At 36.7% G+C, this 25,769-nt stretch overlaps 2 protein-coding genes across 6 annotated transcripts in view; both read left to right on the forward strand.

Annotated features, from left to right (window-relative positions):
* The window catches only part of ATR (ATR serine/threonine kinase), a 38,767-nt gene extending 18,232 nt beyond the window's left edge, over positions 1-20,535 (forward strand). Inside the window, exons 25-47 of the mRNA XM_035334578.1 lie at positions 368-488; positions 1,402-1,539; positions 2,667-2,874; positions 3,346-3,524; positions 3,863-4,027; positions 4,314-4,405; positions 4,976-5,067; positions 5,465-5,642; positions 6,772-6,948; positions 7,320-7,479; positions 8,013-8,192; positions 9,310-9,452; positions 9,857-9,954; positions 11,461-11,693; positions 12,478-12,612; positions 13,198-13,398; positions 13,717-13,860; positions 14,400-14,550; positions 15,300-15,456; positions 15,613-15,766; positions 16,652-16,803; positions 18,241-18,346; positions 19,755-20,535. Of these exons, the coding sequence (XP_035190469.1) occupies positions 368-488; positions 1,402-1,539; positions 2,667-2,874; positions 3,346-3,524; positions 3,863-4,027; positions 4,314-4,405; positions 4,976-5,067; positions 5,465-5,642; positions 6,772-6,948; positions 7,320-7,479; positions 8,013-8,192; positions 9,310-9,452; positions 9,857-9,954; positions 11,461-11,693; positions 12,478-12,612; positions 13,198-13,398; positions 13,717-13,860; positions 14,400-14,550; positions 15,300-15,456; positions 15,613-15,766; positions 16,652-16,803; positions 18,241-18,346; positions 19,755-19,928 (3,538 nt within the window). The 3' untranslated portion in view covers positions 19,929-20,535. The remainder of the gene's footprint in view (positions 1-367; positions 489-1,401; positions 1,540-2,666; positions 2,875-3,345; positions 3,525-3,862; positions 4,028-4,313; positions 4,406-4,975; positions 5,068-5,464; positions 5,643-6,771; positions 6,949-7,319; positions 7,480-8,012; positions 8,193-9,309; positions 9,453-9,856; positions 9,955-11,460; positions 11,694-12,477; positions 12,613-13,197; positions 13,399-13,716; positions 13,861-14,399; positions 14,551-15,299; positions 15,457-15,612; positions 15,767-16,651; positions 16,804-18,240; positions 18,347-19,754) is intronic.
* Positions 20,536-21,354: 819 nt separating this feature from the next.
* The window catches only part of XRN1 (5'-3' exoribonuclease 1), a 41,003-nt gene continuing 36,588 nt past the window's right edge, over positions 21,355-25,769 (forward strand). For 4 of the 5 annotated variants that reach the window (XR_004753334.1, XR_004753333.1, XM_035335017.1 and 1 more), the window contains exons 1-3: positions 21,356-21,520; positions 24,053-24,285; positions 25,607-25,704. Coding sequence is in view for 3 of the 5 variants with exons in the window: in XM_035335017.1 (XP_035190908.1) it covers positions 21,446-21,520; positions 24,053-24,285; positions 25,607-25,704 (406 nt within the window). In the remaining 2 variants the exon portion in view is untranslated. Of the gene's footprint in view, positions 21,521-24,052; positions 24,286-25,606; positions 25,705-25,769 lie in introns of all 5 variants that reach the window. The other variant, XM_035335019.1, reaches the window with a different exon arrangement.

A 25,769-nucleotide genomic window follows, 5' to 3' on the forward strand; every position in this document is an offset into this window, starting at 1 on the left:
GCCTTTTTTTTTTTTTTTTTTTTTTTTACCTCTAGGCTAGCAATAATATCCAAACATATTACACAAACATCGAACTGCATTTCTTAAGGATGATTTGAACAGCACTTTGAAGTATGATTTAAAGTTCTGGGAGCATGTTATGTTGTTCATATGTCATGTTTCATTTCAAGAAGTTCTAGAAAAATATGCTGGCTGCTGGATTTATTTATTTATTTATTTTTAAGAATCAGAAGTTGAAACCTTAAGATTCAAGCTAGGGAACTTCAAAATTAACTGTATGTTATAGTTCTGTTTTATTTTATTTTTTAAAATTATTACTATATATATATTTGAAATGTTTTCTTAAAAGGGTACTTTAAAATTACAGGTACAAGAGTTACCAAAAAGCTGTAGATTGGTCTAAGATGAAGAAGCCAATTTACTTAAGCAAATTAGGTGGCAACTTTGCAGAATGGTCAGCAACTTGGGCAGGTTATCTTATAACAAAGGTAAGATAAGTCTGCTTTCTAAGTTGGTATATAGAACACAGGTCTTGACCTAACTTCAGTTTCTGAAAGTAAGGGATGGATGAGGGGGATATGCCTTTTCTCTGGAGGCTTGTTATAGTGCGTAGTACAGACTTCTTGCATCTTTAAGGTAACCATGCACTTTCCCTTACCCAGCATTGTTTCTTCTTGGCTAAACTTGGCAGATAGTGCCAAAGCCAAATGTCTAGGAAGTTTGCCTCTGTCCAAACACTGTTGTATAGTTGAAAGCACTTGAAGTGTCGCTGTAAATTACCTGAAATGCTTCTGGAAAACCTCAAGTTACCTTCTCAGTCTACAAAATATTTCTTCCATGTCCTCATAGATCCACAGTCCCAGCACATAAAAAGTACTCATCTCTCTCTCTCTTCCTTTCCTTTCGCCTTTCCTGCATCTAAGTGACCCACTGAAAATTTCATTTCTAAATCAACCATTCTAGAAAGTGACTTTGATTACATTAGCTCACTAGGTGTGTGGCTTCCTTCTATTTCAGATAAAGATGAATTGATTCCCTTTATAATTTCCTATTTTTTTCATGTTTTTAAGTGCAGAATAGAGGCTTGAAGAAGTAGTAGACTCTCAGCCTTATGTTTTGTTTTGTTTCTGATGGCCAGTGCAAGTTCACAGTGGTGCAGAAAATAGAAGTGGAATGTGTAAGCAGTGCTTGCCTGTCTTTCTGTGGTATCAGCAATTCATACACGTAATAAAAGCTACCATCTGGCACCTATGTTGCAGGTTTAAGTTCGATGAATTTTCTGTAGGAGACTAGTATCTTAAAATCTCTTCCATCAAATATTTTGTAATTGTCAAAAAATAGACACCTGTTAAGTATTTGGGTATTGGTAATGATGCATCTGCTGGAAATATTTTCTTGTAGGTGCGACATGATCTTGCCAGAAAAGTTTTTGATTGCTGCAGTATTATGATGAAGAATGACTATAAAGTGACAATTTATCTGCTTCCACACATCCTTGTCTATGTTTTGTTGGGGTGCAGCCAAGAGGATCAACAAGAGGTAAGATGTATGAATTCTTCACGGGAGCATTCAGGAGCTGTTCTTCCTAAGAGCTGTTCAGCTCTGCAGAACCACTGTAGACCTGCGTGAACAAATTGTAGTTCTTAAACACTCTCCCCTTCCCCTACCCCACTACATTTTTCAGCCAGGTTTTTTAATAAATTTGTACAAGTTTCTGTTCAATTGCTCTTCTGTGGATTTATATTTCTTAAAGTTATTTCAGCAGGGCCTAGGAGAAGAGATACTATGTTGTTAAGTAGGATTGCAGTAATATTAGGCGATGCAGTGGCACAAAGAGGAAGACAGGGCAAAAACTAAGGAATAAGTTGAACTTGTATGCTTCTAAGAATAAAGACCCATAATTTTTTCTTTCCCTTGCACACGCTTACCATTCAAGTAGAATTTGTTCAGATATGACACTCATGCAGAGCGGGGACAGGAGGGAAAAGCATAATCCAGGAATTAATCTTTCCTTTAGTTTGCTTTAGCAGAAGTTGAAGAAACTGAAAAATACAGGTTATATTCTATTAATTTGAAGTTTCACAGTTAAAATACCTGTGTTGAAACATTCTGGGTGTGTAATAGAAGGTCGTTAGGGATATGTTCTTCTGCGAAGGAGTGCATCCACAATAAGCTTCTGTTACGTATGTTATCTCCTGTTGACTAAAATGAACAGGAAGGGGGTCTTTCAGCATCGTATGTACTTAAACATAAGCAAAAAGTACATCTGTGATCTGGTAGCCAGTAGTGACCTTGACTCTATCAAACTCTGAAGTGTTGTGTTTGCAGCAGAAGTACAGCAGCATTTGCTGTGCTTTGAATTGTAAATTTTCAGGAATTGTAATTTTTTTTTTTTCTCTGAATCCAAGGACGTGCTTTTCCAAGGTTTTCTTGCTGCGTAGAATCTTCTGATGGTGACTTGTACTTGGTTTGTCCTTTCTTCCTCTTAAGATCACCAGACAAACAGGGCTTATAAATAAAGACCAAATTATTAATGTATGCACTTAAAATATTTACTACCTTCATTTTGTAATGTTAATTTGTTAATTATATTAATATGTACTGTTTTCTACTCTGTTGGTGCCTGTATGGTAATTCTGTTTTTCATCATATTAACGTTTGTGTAGGTTTACATGGAGATTATGGCTGTTCTGAAACATGATGACCAGTGTACTAGGAGGCTTCAAGACAGTGCATCTGATCTAAGCCAACTGAGCACGCAGACAGTGTTCTCCATGCTCGATCATCTAACTCAGTGGGCTAGACATAAGTTTCAAATGCATATTGCTGAGAAAAATCCTAGCAAGTCTAGCAAAGACAGAGGCGATCTAAAAAGTAAGTGATGCTTACTTTATTTCAGGTGGTGTTTGCATTCTTCTAATAACTTAAACGTGCCACTTCACATTATGAATGTGAATATTACGAATATTAAATATTAAGAATGCAATATTACTATAATGTTAGTCTGCTTTACGATTTTTTACTATCATGTTGTGATTTCCACCTCTTTCCCCCAGTTTCATTGTTTTGAGTGTATATTTTAAGAAATAGATTCAAAATTAAAAAATTAAATGTTATTTTTTGGTAGCTTTCTAAAAGCTCATTTTAATTTATTTTATGGTGTATTGCATTATATGGGAAGTTCAGCAATATTAATGACTTACTGTTGACAGAAGTGAAAAATATGATCTTAGGCTAATTAGTTTTTCTCATTAAATTGTGAATTACATGAATTCTAATGCATAGGGGTATTTCTTACAAATGAGACCTCAATGATGGACTTTTAAAATTGGTTTTATTCCATAGCATCAAGTGAGGACTGCGGAGAATATCAAAATGTGACACGCTTTTTAGACCTTATACCTCAAGATACGTTAGCTGTGGCTTCATTTCGCTCTAAGGCTTACACAAGGGCTGTGATGCACTTTGAATCATTCATCATAGAGAAGAAACAAAATATTCAGGAGCATCTTGGGTTTCTTCAGGTTCTGCAGTTCTTTTGTTTTTTGTTTATTTTAAAATGACATGAAATATACATGAGTAAAGCTTTGTCAGATTATTCTTTGAGATGGTTTTGATGTGTATTGTTATTACAGTATAAGATGATGACTATTGCAGTACACTGAACAAAAGAAGGGCTCAACTTTGGAAGTAGCCTATCAAAACTGATGTTTATGATGAAAGCTTAAAATCAAAAATTCCTACAGAGTAATTTGCTCTGTTTTCAACAATACATGTGATTCTGAACATATTACATGTAAAATATCTTCTTGCTGTAAAAGAGTTGTTTTCAATGTCCATGTTAAACTCTTTTTGAATAAAGAAACTGTATGCTGCTATGCATGAGCCAGATGGAGTAGCTGGGGTGAACGCAATTCGGAAAGCAGAACCGTCTCTCAAAGAACAAATCCTTGAACATGAAAGTATTGGCTTGTTAAGGGATGCTACAGCCTGTTATGATAGGGCTATCCAACTGGAACCTGATCAGGTAAATATATATTTAATCTAATAATAATTAGATAATACAATAATTAATACAAACATACAAAAATACCTCTTTAGAAAATCTAAAATAGTTAAGTAAAATATGAACATAAGAATTTTGCGTGACATTTGCTGAATAATGTATTATTATTGGAAGTGTCTTATCAACTGAAACAAATCTCTGGTTGGGTCCATACTGTAATTTGCTGGCTTGGGATAACAGTTGATGGATGCTTATGTCCAGGTTGTTTGTTTGTTGTTGTTTTTTTTCTTTTTCTTCCCATTTCCAGATTATTCATTACCATGGTGTAGTGAAGTCCATGTTAGGCCTCGGTCAGTTATCTACTGTCATCACTCAGGTGAATGGAGTACTTGCAAACAGGTACGATAAGCATTTAATAAGATGTTTATCTGAGTAGCATGAAGTTCTTGTGTTATACTTACGTATCAGTAGTCACTTCTTGTGCATTATCAAGCATATCCAGCTAGCAGTGTAAAGCTAGAAAACTTTAAGTACTTCATCTAGAAGTTTATTATTTCAAGACATCCGATGCATTAGTACTTTCATCTGTGCTGTGTGCAATGTTGAGATGTACTTTAAAGAACAGAATCCTTTATTCATCGTCATCATATGTGTTGCTTGTTCCACAGCTATTCCATAGTCTAGTAGGAGAAATGGATTGGAAGGTAATTTTTAAAATGTGCCATAGAAGTTAGAGACACCATCTGGAAATCGAATTTAGGGGGTTGCAGTTGTATAGTTATTTTTTCATCAATGCACGTCCTTTGGTTTTATTGTATTTTATTAAAAGTAAGCTTACCTTACTTGTTTTCAAGTAAAACAGACTTTCATATTTTAAAAAATTGTTAATAAAATGTGGAAATAACACATTGGAGGGAAAATAGATAAATGAGTTCAACACAAGTTTTTTCTTTTGTTTTCTTCTAATAGGTCTGAGTGGATTTCTGAATTGAACACATACAGAGTTGAAGCAGCCTGGAAACTGTCACGGTGGGATTTACTGGAAAATTATTTGGCTTCAGGTAAGTTTTATCAAAATAAGAACACTCCCTTGCATTCCTGAACAAGTGTATGTTTTAGACTAATCTTCAGTCAAGGAGGGGCAGTGATTGTAATTTTTTATTTGTGAATTTTAATGGGGGAGCTTTGTTCCTGAGTCTTACAGATTTTGTGAATGTGTTTGACTTTGAGCTGTATAGTCCATGAGTAGAAATCTAAACTGATTATGACACCAATTTTTTTAGGGAGCTGTTTTAGGTTGTGGGGTGGAATTACAGAATATTTCTAAAATTCATTTAATTAGTTCTGAGAAAAACTCATGCTGAGGAATTTCCAGTAGTATGTTAATACAAATGAGTATGTTCAGATTAAACTGCCAGAGAAAGAGCTTTGAGAGGCCTTTTTTTTTCCCTCCCAAAGATGAGAAGTCCACAACTTGGAGTGTCAGACTGGGACATTTATTATTATCAGCCAAGAAGAAAAACGAAGTCGCTTTTTACGAAACACTCAAGATTGTTCGAGCAGAACAGATTGTGCCCCTTTCAGCAGCAAGCTTTGAAAGAGGATCCTATCAGCGAGGATATGAACACATTATCAGGTTTCTGATTTCCATATATCACTATTTTCAGAATGACATAATGAAGTGTACAGCAAGAATTTTCAGTTTCCACAGTAAATAATACTGAAACATATTTACTGCCATTCTTTTGCATACTCAGCAAAATGGAAACCAATGATTAATTGGGATTTATTTATTTTTTTTCCCTGGAAAAAGGATTCACAAAATCTGGTGGCTGTAGTCTTTAAAAAAATGAGCAAGCAAGTTTATGTAAACATTAGGTAATAAAAAAAATCAACAATTCCATTGCATGCTTCAAGTAGTACATACAGGCCAGTAGCTCCAATAACTTAAATCCATTAATGTAAGATTATGGGGTTTTGATATGTACAGTGCACTCCCTTCTTCTGTCAGCAAAGAACAGTAGGAACTGAAAACCCACCCCTTTTAAGTGTTTTTTCTCTTTTAATCAATTTTGAAGTAAGTAGCCTTTTTATTAAAATAATATTTATTGTATTTTTTATTAAAATAATAGGTCCTCTACACTGTAAATGCATCTTTATGGCAAGATCTTGTTAATGTACGTATTTCTCACACTTTTTGAGTTAGCCATTGATCTTTTCTATTTAGTAACTTTCACACAGTCACTGTTTCTCTATCATATGTGCACACCATATTTAGACTGCTGATGAGAACTTAGAAGTTTCCAAGCTCTCAGCTTTGCAGCTTTACAGCTAATAACAGAATTTTTGATAAATGCAGCAACTTTATTGTAAATAAGGTGTTTAAGTATCAGTACATTGCATCCAAAATGGTATTCATAGAAAATATCAGACTTCTCCAAGAATTTTTGCTAAAAATAATGGATAGAAATACTGTCTTTCTAAGGACTGACTTCCTCTCCAATTATCCTTCATCATCTTGTATTCAGCAGCTTGGTAGAGGAATAGTGAGAAAATAATTAGTCAGTTAACAACTCCTTGTTTTTGTGTGTTTGATTTTTGGTGAATTTCTGCTTTTAAAAGAAATCTATTTGAAGTTATTTTTATATGGCCAGCTTTTAGAAAGAAAATGGCAAAAAGCTATGTGAAAGTTGCATGCATGTGCGCACACACATGAAACAGCAAGCAATTTTCAACAGTTTTTTGTTTTTGTTCTGCTGTAATAGGTTGCACATGCTGTGTGAGTTGGAACATAGTATTGGACCAATGTTTCAGCAACCAGATGACGACCACAGTAGAGATTCCCTGAATTGGTGTGCTCGTATTGAAATGACCCAGAACTCTTACAGAGCAAAAGAACCTATTTTAGCACTGAGAAGGGCTTTGCTTAGTCTCAGTAAAAGGTGAGAACATGGCTATATTAACATGGCTATTTTTGTCCCTCCATGTTGTATCCTCAGTCGCACTGTGGCTTTTCATGCATATCAGAACAGAGAAGATTAAACTTGTGGAAATTTATGTTGTAGACAAAAGCAGACCTCTCCAATATTATTTACATTCAAAGTGGAAGGAAAAAGTGTTGTGCATAGGAAAGATAAGGAAAAAAACAGGGGATAGAGTATTTTATTTAAAAAGAAAAAAGGCAAAGTGTGTTAAAATGAATTTTAAACAATTGCTGTGTTGTACATGGCTTATTGAGAAATTCTATGGGTTTCAGCATGTTGTGATATTTTAAAGCTGTGACTGAAATTGTTTTCTGCAAAACTTTCTGCAGCCAGGATTACAGTGAGCTTGTTGGTCAGTGTTGGCTCCAGAGTGCTAGAGTTGCAAGAAAAGCCGGTCATCACCAGACTGCATATAACGCTCTCCTGAATGCTGGCGAATCTACACTCTCTGAACTTTATATAGAAAGAGCAAAGTGGCTGTGGTCCAAGGTAAGCAAAATCAAAATTGAATTTACTTGCTTACATGCAAGAAAAAAATCTTTAGTCTTCAAGAGGAAAAAAAAGGCACATATTGATTGTGTCACGCAAAATACATCAGCTGGGATTGTCAATACGTTCTGATTGCAGGTCAATACGTTCTGATTGTAGTTGACACAGTAAGTTTTTGCATCCAACTGCTGGTCAGCCCTTTTCTATACCCACTGTTCTGGCAATGGGTACAGAAGTGGTGGATTACCTGCTTCTATTGAAGCAGCCTAGAGTAATTTAATTGTAGTAGTACATCTTTCTGAGTTTTTCCTTTTAACTAGAAGTAGGCAGCAATCTGTATAATTATTGAGCTAGATCTAATGTGACAATTATGCTGAGATACGGGAATATAAGAAGCATCTGAAGACAATAACATCTCGTGACCACAGGCAGAGTGGTCTAGAGTACTCAGGAACATAACTTTACCTTTGTAACAACTGTAAGCTGTTTTACATCTATTTAAACTATATAAAATGTTTCCGTCTTTCCATTAGGCTGATGTTCACCAAGCACTTATTGTTCTCCAGAAGGGGGTTGAGTTGTGTTTCTCTGAGAACAAAGCACCATATAATACTAAAAATCAGCTCATCCATGGTCGGGCAATGCTGCTGGTAGGCAGATTTATGGAAGAAACGGCTAACTTTGAAAGCAATGCAGTTATGAAAAAGTATAAGGTAATTCAATATGCTGGTGTTAACAAGGCAGTAGTTTTTAATAATAGATCTCTTAAAAACAGCATAATGCTCCTGATAATGTTAACCAAGCATAGTATCACTGGGACTGAATGGTATATCAATGTGTTTCTTCTTTTTAAGATTTAACTATCTAAATTAATTTCAAAATAACACATAAATTCAGGGAAATCTACAATTCCCAAGTATGGGAGCTAAGGATACCTAATATGACAGCTGAAGTCCAAAAAAAACAACCAGGGGTGTATGGATTTTTTTTTTTCTGATATACATACAAATTAGCATTCCTCCCTAAATACAGGGTACTCCAAAAAAACAGCGTTAAAACTCTTCAGTGTTACTTCTCTCTGCTAATGAGTTACAACTCTGCTTCAAGTATGTTTCAAACCTCTTAAGAACTAGGAGGGAGTCAATTGGTATGTTTCTCTTCAAGAATACAGCAATAGTAGGTCTATATTGTTAGTCGTCTTTAAACATAGTATGTCTCCTGTTCCATTTTTGGCATTTGATACTATTGCTACTTCCTGCTATCTTACTAATTAAAATACTACTGTAAGAGTTATTTAGAGAGAAGTCTACCAGCTGTATCAAATCAAAACAATGTTGGAATAATGAAAACTGGTGCAATTTCATTGAACTATATCAAAGCACTAATGCGTAGCATTCTCTACTGTCTAAATACTGGATTTGGAAGCAAACCAGTGTTACAGATTGGATGTGTCATTTGCAAAATTATTTCTTTTCTACTATATGCCATACAATTTCGCTGCTTCACTTTTCCAAAAACTTAAGGAAACACAGTATTCAGATGACCAGGAACTTGATTATAATATTTTTAATGAAGCTATAATCTTAGTTGAGGAATCCAATATCATCCTGTCTTAAATTCTTTTGCTGTCTCCAAGTCTAAAAGATATTTTAAGAGTAGACTTTTAGTTTACGCAAGACTTGATCTTGGGGAAAAATTATAATTTTGGAGTCACAATACTTTTCTGTACATATGTTGCATAAACATAGCTAATACAAGATTCTTTGTTTCTTGATTTTTTTCTCCAATCTTACCATCCTCTGACAAAGTAATTACGTATTTCTGTTACAGGATGTTACAAATTTCTTGCCAGAATGGGAAGATGGACATTTTTATCTTGCTAAATACTACGATAAATTGATGCCAATGGTAACTGATAACAAGATGGAAAAACAGGGAGATCTGATTAGATACATAGTTCATCATTTTGGAAGGTTAGAATCCATGGGAACTTTGTGTGGTTAATACAGGAAAATAACTGTTATGACAAAAAAACATTTTATGGGAATACTTTGTCTTTCAACAATTCAGACTGACTCAATTTTTTATGCAGTATAGTGGAACAAAATAATGCATACTTAATAACTAATTTATTTTACTTCTTCCTTCTGTATAAGTAATTGTTGTCCTTAGTGTGTAAGACTGCAATTTTGATTAATGTAAAACAGAACCCTAGCTATTAGTAAGCTTTTAGTTGTGGTGGATGCATTAAAACGCTGAACATAAATTTCTAGTCCAGAATGGCATATGAAACAAGTAAGGATATAAGTGTAAAACAAGTTTCTAATGCTTCTAATACATGTCACTAACGTGCTGTGATTTCAACATGTAATTGTAGGTCTCTACAATATGGAAACCAATTCATCTATCAGTCAATGCCAAGAATGCTTTCTTTATGGCTGGACTTTGGAGCAAAAGCATATGAATGTGATAAAGGTAGAACACTTTTTTCCAGTGCATATTTCGTCTGTCATGCTTTTGCATAGATGATTGAAAGAGCAGTGAAGTATTTTTACAGTTTTTGTTTAGACTTACTGTCTGGGTTATATGGAAACACAAAACAATTGTGGCTTTCTTTTTGAATTTATGGAATGTTAATGTACAGGACAGTATTAGTTAGTTAAAAATGCTCAAAACTTGGTTTTGGTTATGTAATGAGAAAGAATTGTTCCTCAGAATACTTAAGTCAATAAACAGACTTACAGAAGATCTTTGTATTGTCACCAGTCACCATTTCTAAGCTGCCTCCTTATGAGCAACGAGTAGTGTTTTTGAATTCGCTTGCTACAGTAAAGGATTAGGCTTCGGGGCTTTTTTCCCCCGTTTGCCTTGCTTCTAATTGTTGAAGGTATTTTACCCAAGTTAAAATGGGGAAGAAAAGTGTGAGTAATGGCCAGGTTTGTGAAACTACTACCGGAGATGCATTTTGTTTGCAGATTTTTGACCAAATGAAAATTGCAAAATTTCCTGCAGGTCTGGAGTGAAGCAGACAGACAGGTGTGGCTCCTTGATCTTACCCTTGTTCTGTACACGTAGGTCAGCTGAATGTGGTTGCAGTTACGTCAGATGCATTTTTCTCTGATGATATTCGTGCTTGATCCTCAGGTGCAAGGGTGGAGATGGGAGCAGGTGTTCTCATTCCTTTTTAAAGGCTTTCTTCATTTTCTCTCCACTAAAGTATACAGGAATCTTTTTTTTTTTTCCTGCGGAAATACATGGAGTGGTTTCCTTGTTTGGTGTCTTCATTTTGTATTGTTGTTTTTTGTTTTTATTCAACAGCATGCCATGGCACTTAAGAGGAATAGTAAATGTCTATAATACCTACTGTAATAATTTGCTCACAGGACACAAGTAAAATCTGTGGTGATATCCCAACCTGAAGTATCAGTTATTCTGTGTGGTATTTAATTGGGTATATATTTTTTTACTGCAGTTTCAAAATGGAATATTTTTAACAGTAATTACTGATAAGCAAGTACATGCTTGCTTTTGTTATGCCCAAGTCTTGCTTCTGTTGTTTAAAATATTTTTCTCTACACAGACTTGTTTACAAATATTTCAAAGATGAATATAAAAAATAGGTTTTATGCCCTTATTTGAACATCTTGTATTCTTTTGAGGTGTGGTTTTGTTTTACTTTAAAGATGTATGGAGAGCTTTTGCTGTATTGTCTTTTCTACGTTCTTGTTGTCTGTGCTTGTTTATTTTATTCCCAGCCATCTCTCCTGTAATGCTGGTTAGTGAAATAGCATATGTATTTAAGTTTCTGTACAGTCTGTTAAAAAGAACTTTACAGTAGGTTTTTTTTTGCTTCTTCCTTGGTGCTTTTTGGCTAATGAAAATTAATAACAAAATATGTTTGTATAGGCTTGATGTAAATAAATGATTTTACATTTCAGGTGAAAAAAAGTGACATAATGTTGTTGTGTTGTGTTTTTTCAGTGAGTCGCTCAGAGCGTGTTCAAATGAAAAATGATTTGGCAAAAATAAATAAGGTGATTACAGAGCACACAAATCACCTGGCACCTTATCAGTTCCTGACAGCTTTTTCTCAGCTAATATCCCGAATCTGCCACTCTCATGATGAAGTCTTTGCTGTTCTGATGGTGATCGTTGCTAAGGTGTTTTTAGCCTACCCACAACAAGCAATGTGGATGATGACTGCTGTGTCTAAGGTACCCTGATGTGTATAGCTATGCCTTTATTAAGTTTGTAAAACTGTTCTCATGTAGAGAAATGTGAATGTATCCTATTTTACTTTATAAGAACAAATTGAATATTTTAATTGCTGCAGTAAAGCACTCTGGAACAGGGTATCATGCTGTCACAGCAGAAGATTTTATTGTAGCCAGAAGTTCATGTAATTACAGAAAAATATGGAATCAATAAGAATGCTAACATGCATCCTGAATTGTACAATATATTTGGGAAGGAAAGTTAAATGATAAAAAAAAAGCTGATGAATTAGGTAGTTACAGACAACAGATTTGGTTGTTTTAAAATTGTAATAATACTTCTAGTTTTATAATCAAATATTCAATCCTCTACCTTGACTAAAATTAACTAAATATACAGCTTATTCCTAAAACTACCTGGTAATAGGATCATTTCAAAGCAATTTAGAAGGCATGGTACGTGCTCTTTTTCAGGCTGTTGAAATAATTTTCAGAATACATTCCTATATTCTTGAATATTAGCCTTTATTCTATGGATCTCCACAGAATGGCTTAAGAAAGGAACATAGACGCACACCCATGCATGTACAAACACACACACAGCACATTTCAGCACTTGTAAGTTTAAGCATGAGATTTCAGTTGGAGAACTTTGTTCTACAGGTATTAAATACTACAAGCAGTGAGTGGAGTAAATATTATTACTGTTATTAGGGTATTTCTGTCTTTTTAGTAATCTTTAATCACTTGACTGTTTCATAAATTTTCACTGCTCTTTTTTCAGTCCTCATACCCTATGCGTGTCAATAGATGCAAGGAAATTCTAAACAAAGCAATCAACATGAAGGAGTCCTTGGGAAAATTTATTGGAGATGCAACACGCCTTACAGATAAACTCTTAGAACTATGCAACAAACCGGTACTTACAAAAATAAATAAATCTATTCACATGTATTAGTTTACAGATGTTTCATAGAAGTTTCTTCTGATAACTCGCATTAACCAGTTCATCACGCTAGTGTAGTTCCTGTTAAATTGTAGTCACTTGTTTCCTATTAAAAATATTTTAAAAGTAGAAAATAGTTGAACATGTTTTAAGTACATAATAATACATTTCATACTGTGCGGGCTTCCAATTATTTTATCCTTTTATTGATATGTTTATCAATTATCAATCGAAATGTAATCAATATGTATATAGTTAGTGTAATTCTGTCCAGTAACTTTTACAGAGCTTTCCTATGAAAATAGATTGGTCATGAATGTACAATCTTCACGATAGAGTGAATAGAATAATTAAATAAACTAATTATCATGTATTTACATTCAGAGTGAAAAAGGTGTGCCATAAAGGTCATATATATTTTGTTTAGACCACACCCATTTCATATGTAATTTCTAATTTTTCTGATAATCAAAAAATAATAGCTCATAAAGATCAATAATAGCAAAATAGCAATATTCTGACTGTCTGTTTTTAATTTTTCAACAACTTTTTTTTAAGGTTGACGGAAACAGCTCAACATTAAGCATGAATATTCATTTCAAAACACTTAAGAGATTGGTAGAAGAGCACACGTTTAGTCAAATTCTCATTCCTTTACAATCTGTTATGATACCCACTCTTCCTTCAATTCCTGGTTCACATGCTAACCATGATCCTTTTCCTGGATGCTGGGCCTACATTGCAGGCTTTGATGATACGGTAAGCCTCTAATTGGCACCTAATTTAGATTTCATGTTAAATAAATGTAGCTGCAGTTGATCATCTTTGTTCCCTAGAAACTGAGGAAAAAGTAGGCTAACTTTGTAGTTACATTCATGGAAAATGAGTTGCTTCTGTCATAATAACTGAAAAGGATATAGCCTCCTGGTACTTAGATCACATTTTGGCCTGAGAATAATATCCTGTAGCACCGTGGAAGTGCTAATATGACTGCTTAAATTGGTCAGTTAAAGGTAGAGGTTTTATTTTGTGTAATCTGATACAGGTGTTAATAAACCATTATTTTTTTTTCCTTAGGTGGAAATTCTCGCTTCACTTCAAAAGCCAAAAAAGATCAGCTTAAAAGGTTCAGATGGGAAATCTTACATTATGATGTGTAAACCTAAAGACGATCTAAGAAAAGACTGTCGGCTCATGGAATTCAATTCCCTTATTAATAAGGTTAGACAATCAGATACATTGTACTTACTGACCAAAATATAACGCTGAACTATCTAATAATAAAGAAGGAAATGGGGGGGAAGGGGAACATAGCAGCTAATCTTGAGTTAAATATTACTGGAAGAAAATGTAAACTGTCACAAAATATTTTATTTCATCTGAAATCAATAGCAATTGATAATGCGAAACTCTTTACAGACTTCTGAAAACAATAAAACAAGTATACCATTTTACAAAAATCATTGCTTCTTCCAGCAGTAATATGCAGGAAATCTATTTTCGGTAAATGACTTTCCTGCTGTTGTGTTTTACATTTCCTGTTCAGAATTTTCTAATATTCCTAAAATTCTCACCTGAAGTTACTACGGAAAACAGATGAGCATTTTACTTGCATTTAATCTGCTGCAGACAGTGAAGCTCAGAATTTTAAATTCTAGATCATGTGATTAGAAAATAAATATGAATAGAATCATTTGTTATTGATATATTTTCATCCTATGTTATCTGTTATTCTGATGTCTACTTTTTTTTGTCAATAGTGCTTAAGAAAAGATGCAGAGTCACGTAGGCGCGAACTCCATATTCGAACCTATGCAGTTATTCCATTAAATGATGAATGTGGCATCATTGAATGGGTGAACAATACCGCTGGCTTAAGAAATATTCTGATAAAACTTTATAAGGAGAAAGGTAACATATATGGAGTGGGTGGATATATGGGAGAACAGAGAAAGAGAAGGATGTTAAAGCCTGGACATGGTTCTGGGTAACCTGCTGCAGGTGGCCCTCCTTGAGCATGAGGGTTGGACAGGATGACCTCCAGAGGTCCCTTCCAACTGAAACCATTCTGTGATTCTTAGGTGTTGTGTTTTGTTTATTTTTAAAGGATTTGTAACTTTATTAGTAAATTATACAAATGGCAAGGAAGCATTCTAGGAAGATTCAATCATGTTATCTTTAATTATCTGCAATACAGCATAATTCATGTGTGTGGTATACCTTCACTCTTAAATGGAAGAGAATTGTTGCTTGCTGTCAACAACTTGCTAATGAGAGAACTGATAACATAATCATCTTAATACATGCCCGTGCTGCTGGTACTGCTGCTGAAATGATTCACATCATTCTATAAGAAAAAAAATGTGCAGCACTGAATAATAGAAAAGGCTGTGGACTTTAGATTTGATCATTTGTTTGTCATTTCTGTTCTGTTTGTGCGAGGGTTTGATGTACTTGGTCTGCTGTTTCAGTTAACATGATGTTTTTTTATTTACTTTCCAGCACCCTGACAGCAGCATGTTCTATGGGTTATTTTCCATTTATTCATTTAATTCAGTGTTATGGAGATGTTTATCTTATCTAAAATATCATATTGTAATAGTATGTAGAGGCTTTACATTTGGGGATTTACTTTGCGTAACTGAGGAAGTCTCTTACAGGTATCTATATGACTGGAAAGGAACTACGTCAGCATATGCTTCCCAAGTCAGCACCTTTGTCTGAAAAGCTGAAAATGTTCAAAGAAGTCCTCCTGCCCCGGCATCCTCCTGTCTTTCATGAATGGTTTCTTAGGACGTTCCCTGATCCTACTTCATGGTGAGTGACTGAGATTGGGCTAGCTCAAGATCATCGACTTTATCTATTTATCTAAACATACTGTTGGATAAACATACTGTTGAATCAATGATACTGTTAAATAAAGACAGATAAGGAGGTGATTTAGACTTATATATCTGATTCTTACTCCCACAGGTACAATAGTAGGTCAGCCTATTGTCGTTCTGTTGCAGTCATGTCAATGGTAGGTTACATACTTGGTCTAGGAGACCGTCATGGTGAAAACATCCTCTTTGATTCCTTGACTGGTGAATGCGTGCATGTGGATTTCAACTGTCTTTTCAATAAGGTGAGAAATGCCCCCTTGCTGAACTTGTTTTTTATTTTACATGCAAGTTATAATTTCCTACTAACTTGTTTTGTTTTAACATATCTGTTGTGCTCTGTCTCTCACTTTTTCTTATTTATACCCAACAAAAAGTATGGGACATGTAAAGAATATGTGATTGTTTTGTGTACTGCACTAATGAAAACCAGCTTTTTGATTATGCCAATATCAGATGAGCTTATGGATACACTGAAGTAGCCCAAATTTTAGTGTTCTTCTTTTGTGACTCTCCTCTCTCCACTGCCACTTTTTAAGCAAAGCTATAATTATTACATGCAGAGTTGTATTGCTGTGAAGTTTTTGTTTCTAACACTCAGCACAAAAAATTCCTATGGTTCTGTAAAAATAAACAAGAAAATTGTGGCCTGAGTGGGTTATGGAGTTTTGGTGTTTCTGCCAAAATATGCGTTTACTGTGGTACATCTGCCATTTTTAATACAGATAAGTGAGGAAGAAATAGTAATTGCTCCTGCTTCCTTTTCAGGAAGAGTAAGTTGTCCTACATAGCCCTTAATTAAAAGGAAAAAAAATAGTTATAAGCAAACCTGTAAATTATAAAAGGTAGCATTTTGCATCAGACTACAGATCTCTATTATATATTTAGAACATATGTCAATGTATTAAGGCAGGAAAAAAAAATATTTGCACATGGTTATCCTTTATTCACGGTAATTTGCTTTTAACGGATAGGAAGGGGGGCTGTGATCTGACCAAACATGTCTTCTCACCTAGGAATCTGCTGCAGGCAATGATAGGAAAAAAAAACTTAGAAGAACACAAATGTTACTTTTATCTTACTACTTGTTACAGTGCATGTGGCATAACCTTTTTTTTATCAATGTAAAGGGAGAAACTTTTGAAGTTCCTGAGATTGTTCCTTTTCGTCTCACTCATAACATGGTTAATGGAATGGGTCCAATGGGAACAGAAGGTCTCTTCCGAAGAGCTTGTGAAGTCACAATGAGGCTTATGCGTGATCAAAGGGAGCCTCTAATGAGGTACGGCAACTGTTTTTGCCATAAACTCTGATAAAGCTCTCTGTAGTCTAAACATCTAAAACAGTAACTGCTAGTTGCAGCATATGGCTGTCATGCAGCTCAGTCTTACTATGACATGCAGTTCAATATAAACAAATATTCAGCACTAACTTCAGACTCAGTTCTTTGTTACTACTACAACTAGATAATGCTTATATATTAAAAATTAGTACACGTTCCTAGTTGCCTTTTTTCATTTATCATGTGGTTTTCTTGGTTCTTCCTGAGTTAAATGCATTTTTATCCTGGATTTTTCAGATCCCAGGAGATACTCAAAGTGATCCATGTTTTAATATTTGGCTTAGGTACCAATCTTGTCTAATAATTTCAAACCACTTTTCTTCATTCATTATGTAGAGATCATGCAATGTTTTTCAAGTGTACAGTGGGAATAAATTTTAGAATATGGTCACAGGTCTGATATCTGATGGAACAGCAAAAATGGAGCTTTCAAGTCCCCAAGTGAATTGTCACAGCTGCTTTGATCAGCTATGAATATCATTATCTCTGACAATGTTTACTGTTCCCATGTTTCAGCAGACAAAGGGTCAGTCCTTTCCAATTCATTTCAGGCAGTCATTTAGGACTAGTAGCGGTTGCAAGTGATAGTGGCTAACAAAATATTTCATCAAAAGTAAACGAGCAGTTATCTTCCTAGAAATGTTGGGAAAGGCAGTTAATTTGCAACTAATGAGTGGCTGTGAACCACAGTAACTTTAGCTGGTACTCTCAACTCCAGAAAGAACTTAGGTCCACAGCAGAATTGCTTTGGTCTGATTAATTTCACAAGAAAACAAAACTGCATAGGAAAGCTTGAATGATTCAAATAATTGCATAAAATGACAAGTTGAAGGTTTTTGATGTAGGTCTTAATATATTACTGTATACCTGATAGCTTTCTCTTAAGGCGAAAACAATGAAAAAATTGCTCACCCTCAGAGTTTTAAGTCTTAAGGGGGGAGAAGAGATCTAAGACATCTTTAAATAAAAAGTTCAAATGGAAGAGTAGTCGAAGATCTACGCAGACTAGATAATGAAAGCTTTTTTATAGGAATATCTTGCCTATCTAGTATTTTAGTTCCAGAACTTGGTGTAGAATAATACAGATCATTTGATAAAATACATAACAAACTATTTTGTTTTGAAGTCACTTACAACATTAGTCTTTATAAAATTACTAATAGCAGTGACATGGAGAGAGATGAAAGAGAAAAAGATGCCTGCTTTTCATGTTTAAGCTTTTTATCCCCTCATTTCAGAATATGGAAGTTAAAAGGCAAAGAGCAATATTTTGGTTCTGCAGGTGTAAAAAATCTTGTTTTGAAAACTGTATGTGTTGGTCAAAATCAATTAGAGGAAATGCGTTAGCTTATTATTTTTTTTAATGCATTTATTTAGTGTCTTAAAGACTTTTCTCCATGATCCTCTTGTGGAGTGGAGTAAGCCTGTTAAAGGGAACACAAAAGCACAGGTGAACGAAACTGGAGAAGTTGTCAATGAAAAGGTTAGTTCAAAACAAGCATAGCTTAAGACATTCAAATGTCACATGTCCATTATGGTTGCAAGTTGTGCATTTTCTAATTGAAATCTTAATTTTCTTATTTTTCTGTTTCCTTGATTTGAAAATTACGCTGGTTGTTTCCTCTGGATTATCTCAATGGTAGTCTCTTTGTATCTTTTTTTAAGGATAAATATTATTTTTATTGATAGAAAATATCATTTATCTGCTAAAGGATCAAGCAAAATAGAATCCATAATTTTGTCATCAGTATTACCAAATCTTGGATGACATCAACAGAGAACAGAATAGGAAAGGCTCTTGCTTTTCTTTTCTGTGAAACTGTTGCACAGTTGTCCAGAGTAACAGTAATGGTAACACTTGGAAAGGACTCCAGATGTCCTTTCCAGGCATACTTGGTGCTTTTCATGAGTGGACATTTATTATTGAATAAATAAGTGCCTTGTTGTATATCAAGGCAAATATTAATATTTACTGTTTCTTTCGTAGTTGCAGCTAAATAGTGTATTATTTATTCAAACTATAGCTTGCACAAGCTGTAGTATTTATTCTCCTTCCCTTCTGTAAAATCTCTTATTTGTCTGATTTTTTTTTTTTGGTTTTAAAAGGAATATTTTAAGACTGAATGTGTAATAGCAGAGAAAACATATGAAGCACTAACAAACAGGGCAACTAAGATAAAACCAAAATACCGTACTGAAGTCATATTCCTGAGTTTCACTTGAGCACATAAAATCTCCTTGTCTTCAAATAATTACTAACAAAAATGTTTCTACAGAGCCTTTCATTTAGTTACAGGACCACCCACATAGTTATGTATGTTAACTGTTTTTCTGGATAGATGGCAATATTATACTTGAGCTTTAAAAGCAAGTTTGAGTATAATTGGTATGAACTAGCTACTCTAAGTGGGCCTCAAAACAGTTCATTTTCAGTTGTTCAACACAACCTGTTATGAGACTTCATTTTCAGTTGCTCATAATTTTGGCATAAAGTCTAGGTGTCCTTAATTTTATCCAGAATTTTAAAACATAAAAATAAAAAAGGCTTTTTTTTTTTTTTTTTTAAAGGGAATGTGCATTTATTTGAAAGGAATTGTGTGAAATAAAACATACTAACATTTTCAAATGCTTTTGCATAGCTTTTTCAATTTTCTCTGGCAAACTTTATTTGTAAAATTTAGGACAGTAGCTGTAACTTGACCAATAATCTATCTATTTTAGAGAATGATTTTAAAACAGTAATTATCCTTTAACTGGTGTAGATGTTTGAGTGTTGCATTAAATTAACACACAGATTTTAAACACATCCTAATAATGACGTTTTATTTTAAGATGTTGAAGTCCATGGAAAATAACAATATTCAGTTATTTTTCCTTTTCTTTGTTTCTAGGCCAAAACCCATGTCCTTGATATAGAACAACGGCTACAGGGTGTTATTAAGACGAGAAACAGAATAAAAGGATTACCCTTATCTATTGAAGGGCATGTTCATTACCTTATTCAAGAAGCAAGTGACGACAATCTGCTCTGCCAGATGTATATGGGCTGGGCTCCGTATATGTGAAATTTGTTTACTTGGGAAAGATGCCATCACAGTTTATGAAGCTGTAATACTCTTTAGAAGGTATTACTCAGTGATAACTGGTTACTTCTGTTTTCTGATTGTAAGCAGTGGCACAGTCTTCTGATCAATCTGAAATCTACATAAAATATACAACACACTTGCAAGCATGTTGTGAATGTGCTTGCAGATGTCAGATGTTACAATTTATGGTTTTTGTACATATACAATGTAGTACATACCAGCAGCTAAGTGGACTATACAAGTCTGCAGGTTTCTTAGGTTCTTATGTACTCTGAATATATTTTCAGTGTTGGAAAGATGCACGCTAATTTTAAAATACTGTATATTTTTATAAAGATTTCCTCAGTTCATTTGTAGATTAGAAAATCTGACATTACATTTTATACTGATATGATGTAAAGGGGTGCTTTCACTTTACTCGGAGTTCAGAAATCTATTTCTGTTCTGCAGTACAACTTGATTTTTGGTTTCCTTTTGACTTTCTTCCACGTGGCCTTAATGTCTAAAAAGCGGTCCAATGTCTTTGGGAGGGAGGGGGGATATTTAGGATCTCAAGACCTGTCAAGAATAAACTCATGAAGTGTTACTGTATTGTGAGATTGTTTCTTGTTAGCCCTTGCCTACTGTGCTAACAAGCCCTCCTGAATGAAATGCGAGTAAGAGGTGAGTTGGAAGATGCTTGTGGCATGGCTGTGACGCTAGTGCAGCAGGGGCAATATAGGAGCTGTGGTTGCAAAACACATTCAGGCTCCTGAGTTCTGGACAAGAGCTGCTTGCTCTGCACCCTCCCCTTGGAAAAGTGCAGCTCTAACGAGTGACTTTTTTTCACATTCCATTTCAGAAGAGCATACTAGGTCCATACGGTCAGAAGGCATATGCTACTCCTGTACAGTATTGCTTGATTCTCTGTCTCCACATCGTAGGGATGGAAGGGGAACAGTAAGAAAAATGAGGCTCTGTTTTAGCACTAGAATGTTAGTGTGCTTTTTTGTGGTTTTGCTGTTGTGAGACAAATGCCATTGTTCCAGTGATGCTGCGTTCCTAGGCTCTAGCAGTCACTTGTATGTCAGCTGACTCCAGCTAGTTTGGAAACTACATTTGAATAATGTTTTTTACGCTGGGTTAGTTTGTTTCTCTGGAGATCTAACAGGTCCCGTTCTACACCTGCTACGGCCTCAGGAAGCCCACCATTTCCCCGCAGGAGCTGTGGAACCTCGCGGGCTGCCCCTCGCAGCTCGGCCCCGCGGGCCGTGATCCGTGGCGGGGCAGGAAGAGGCCGTGACGGGGGGCGGCTGCTGCTGAGGGGCCCGTCCCGCCCGCCGCCCGCCCTCAGCTCTGACGTCACACGAGGCCGCTCTGCCCGGCGCACTCTATGGTCGCGGCGGGGCGCTCTGCGCGGCGCTCTATGGCGCGGGCGGGCTGTCAGCGCGGAGCGCCGGAAGGAAGCGGAGCGGGGCCGGGGCCGGGGCGCGTTGGGGCGCGGGGCGGGGGGGGCCATGGGCGTCCCTAAGTTCTACCGCTGGGTCTCGGAGCGGTACCCGTGCCTCAGCCAGGTGCTGAAGGAGCACCAGGTGAGGCGGGGGGCGCGGCGCGCCGGGGCCGGGGCTGGGGCCGGGCGGGGAGGCGGGCACGGCGCCCGCCTCGGGGTGCCTCGGCGGCACCCAAGGGTGCTGGGCCGCCGGCAGGGCCCCAGAGCCGCCGTGTGCCCCGCTGGGGCTCGGGGAGCTGGTGCGGGGGGCCGGGCCGAGCGGAGGGCGGCCGGAGGGCGTCAGGAGCCCCCCGGGCAGGTGGGGCCTGGGAGCGGCACGGCCGCGGACCGACCCGTCGGTGGTGCCGGCCCGAGCGGTCCGGAGCCGGCCGTTGGTCCCGGCCTCCTGGCGTGGAGGGCTGGCGGAGCCCTCGCGGCCCGTGTGTGTCTGTCAGCCGCGTCGAGTTTCGTTACGCTGCCTCACGACCCCCGGTGTTGTAGTAAGGCAGCCGTACCGCGTTAGCCTTACAGCTGTTGCTGAAAGCCAGGGCTGCTGACTGAAAATGCGCGTAAACTTGGGAGCTGTGGCGGCTGAGGAGACTGCGGGTGCCAAGCCGGGGGAATAATACCCCCAGGGGTGGCACCCCTCCTGCGTCCTGAAAGCCTGTCAGAGCTATTAAGAAACGAAAGCACAACTCAGCCTTGAGTATGCCAGTGCTGTCACTCTGTAGCTAGGCTTTCTGGAGGCTGGATGATGTAACTTGCTTGTGTGGGTTACTTACCAGTTATAAAAGAGGAAAAAAATGCCTAGGCTGTCTGTGACGTGAAACTTGGATAGTAACATGTATCTACGATCTTCCTTATCTTTACCAGACCTCTCAAATGTATAACCTGACACATACTATCCTCTAGGTTAGGATTTCAAACCGTTTCAAATGTATTCACTAATATATTTTGTGTAAAAGACAGCGAGGCCTGTCCTCTGCTACTTCAGAAGCTGTGTATTTTGGTGTTTTGAGATGCCAGGATGGGGGCTGTCTGCAGCCATTCTGGCAGATAACTGCTGTCTCGGGTGTTTCAGTGCTCTGAAAGCTTGCTTTCAACTAGCACCTCTGGCCAAACAGAATCAGATGATAATTTTTGCTAACATATATCTGATGTCCAGTTTGTTAGCGTTTGTAAGCAGGAGTGCTGACTGAACTATGATGTCAGCCTCGTGTGTCTACCTTGGTAAGAATTCTTCCCAATGTAGGCCACCTGTCTAAGCTACATCTCTTTTTTTGTCCCTGTTTGCTATTACAGAAAAGTACACAGAATAATAGCAGGCAATTTCTATGTAAAACACATAAAATTATTTTTAAATCGTATTATGTCTGTGCTTCTTAGATCATCTGTTTTTCATATATACACGCGTGTGTATATATATTTAATATATATATATATATGTTGCTTCCATAGAAAAGCACAACATGCTGCTTTAGTTTTTCTCTCTTTCTGATGCTGCCTGTGTAATGCCCCGCTCAGTTCCTGTTTAAAGGTGGTGCCTGTGTTGATGAGTTGAGTTTTGAGCAAGCTGAGCAGTATGGCTACTGAGTTTAACTATACCGAGGATCCCTGAGCACAACAAAAGAGTAGTTATTGCTGGTGGCTGGAGCTCCTTCTAGTCCTGCCCCTTGGTCCATCTCTTCTTCCTGCCTAAGTTCTGACACAAACTTAAGTTTCTCTTACATCTGGTTGATAAATACAAGTCCAATGATATGCCTTTCAAACTTAGGTAAAGTTATGTCAGCAGCAGTACAACAGATTACCTCAGAAAGTTAGCAGTAACTTTTTCCAGTTGTAATGATAGAATTTTTATGAGCAGTCATACTGATGGATTAAAGAGTCAATTTGTTAATTGCAAACTGCTCTTGTGGTAGTTTCGTTCTTTTTGGCAACAAAAAGGTAGATAACAACCCCTTTGTGCCATACGTTGTTTGTGCTCTCAGTGTTGCTTGTGAAGTTGGGCTACTCCAAAGAAGGCTGTTAGATGAAGCCAGGACAGAACTCCCTAGAACTGAGACTGGCAAACGGGAAACCAGAAGTTTCAAATTCGTGACAAAGAAGCTGATGATATTGTTGATAACTACTGCTTTTGGTGATAATTACTGTTCTCTAGACTCCCAGACAGCGATTATCGTAGCTAAGTAGGCAGCATTGAGTGGTCATGGTAGGAACTGGTTGACGAAGAGAGCCCTAAGGCTGATTTTGCTTTTGAAATAATATTGGAAACTGCATTCTTAGTTCTGTAGTTTTTATTGTTTTTGTAGCGCAGCTATGCAAAATCGAATCGCTTACTTTTTCTCCTCATCTAATGTAGAGCATAGCTATCTCTAGAATTGTGTTCCCTTTGCTGGGCCAAAAACGTTCAGGATGGGATATGAATCTGTTCACCGGGAAAATCCTAATAATGGAATGAAAGCACAGAGAAGCTTGTAACCAGTCCAGATACTCCTAGCACGTTGGTGTGCGTAGGTTCTGGGAAAGCCTTGCCGCCCCAGTGCATTTCCAGAGTTTATTATTCTCAGCCAGGCATTGCACAGTGACTGTGTTCCTTCAGCTATTCCCAGCTGGGCACTAACTACGGCTTGCTTAGATTCCAGAATTTGACAACTTGTACCTGGACATGAATGGCATTATACATCAGTGTTCACATCCAAATGATGATGATGTTCACTTCAGGATCTCAGAAGATAAGATTTTTGCTGATATTTTTCACTATTTGGAAGTACTGTTTCGCATTATTAAGCCAAGGAAGGTTTTCTTCATGGCAGTTGATGGTGTAGCTCCAAGAGCAAAAATGAATCAGCAGCGTGGGAGACGTTTTAGGTGAGAATATTTGTTCTTCCTCCATCTTCAGGATAATAAACATTTACCTAAAAATATTTGCTTAAACGTATGCCATGAAAAATAAAATATACTGTGAGTAGTCGTGCCTTTGACGGTGGCTTTAATTTTTAGTTAAGTGAAGGTAGCTGCTTGTAAAATGTTAATATGTACAGTCAGCATTCCAAAACGGAAAGTGTGCTCCTTACTCAGATTGTCCTCTGTGTGTGCAAAGCTTGGGTGGGGGAGAATGGAGACTTTTTTTTTAATATGAAATTTTCAGTGGAATAAATCCTCACTGGAGTTCATGAGGATGTCTGCAGTTGGTTGATAACTTTTGAGAGTCTTTGCTCTTTGTGAATGCTATTTCTGAGAGGCCTTTTGGGTAACTATAATGGGTTGTTCTTTGCCAGTCGTAGAGGAGAAATTGGGGAACTAATAAAACTCTGGTTTCTTCTGATACTTGTTATCAAGCTAGCTCAAATGTACAGCTGCAAGTAAATTTTACAGTGTTAACAAATTAATATTTAATGTTTTGGGACATGTGAAAGTTGTTTGGAGGCTGACAAGAGGAAAGAAATACAGGGATACTGAGTGAAATGGGACAAAAACGTGGGGAGGAAAGGGACAAGAGAGAATACTTTCAAGCCAGGGAGGGTATTTTGTTGTTTGTTTATTTGTTTTTAAGGAAAAAAGAAGATGGGAAGAGGAAGAGATTAAGAAATTCAGAATTCTGAATTAAAAAAAAAAAATAAAAAAGCAGAATTGAGAGAACAAATCTGTAAATTCTATGGGAGAATAATCTATTAAACCATTTCAAGACATTGTTTTCTCTTTTTCTGTTGTAGAAGTGCATATAGAATCCTTGACCAAGAATATTGGGGTGATTTTTGTTTGTTTCTCCATTAGTGGCAGTAAGTTGTTAGTTCACACCTCCCTTCCCCCTGTGGTACTCCAGACTTGCTGCTTTGCTCATTGCTGTTCTGGGATAGCATTTTCAGATGTTTAGATCCTAAGAATTACCTTTGTTTCAATGTTAATTTACTTTCCTTAGGATGAGTTACTCAGTTACCTTCTTGGTAATCTCAATATTAATTTTATCAGAGTATTGACAGATTATTATCGTTACTGGGTAAAAAAGCTATTTGTAAGTCTTGTAGTTCTATCAGAAGCAAGTCCAAGCTCTGTTCAGGAGTTAAGCGTTTCTCCCTCTTTTTTTTTTTTTTTTTAACATTCTTTAAAAATCAACTAATACATATTTTGTCAGAAAGATGTTATGGTAATTACTTCTCTACCCCTTATTCCCACCCCTGTTTTGTTTTAGATCAGCAAAAGAGGCAGAGGACAAAATAAAAAAGGCATTAGAAAAGGGAGAAACTCTACCTACTGAAGCCAGATTCGACTCCAACTGTATTACACCAGGTAAGATAATTTGTTAATTATATAAATTGAGGTTTAAATTTAAGGTTTAAATTTGTTTAATTTCT

Source organism: Oxyura jamaicensis, chromosome 9 (assembly GCF_011077185.1).
Source record: "Oxyura jamaicensis isolate SHBP4307 breed ruddy duck chromosome 9, BPBGC_Ojam_1.0, whole genome shotgun sequence".
NCBI classification, from domain to species: domain Eukaryota; kingdom Metazoa; phylum Chordata; class Aves; order Anseriformes; family Anatidae; genus Oxyura; species Oxyura jamaicensis.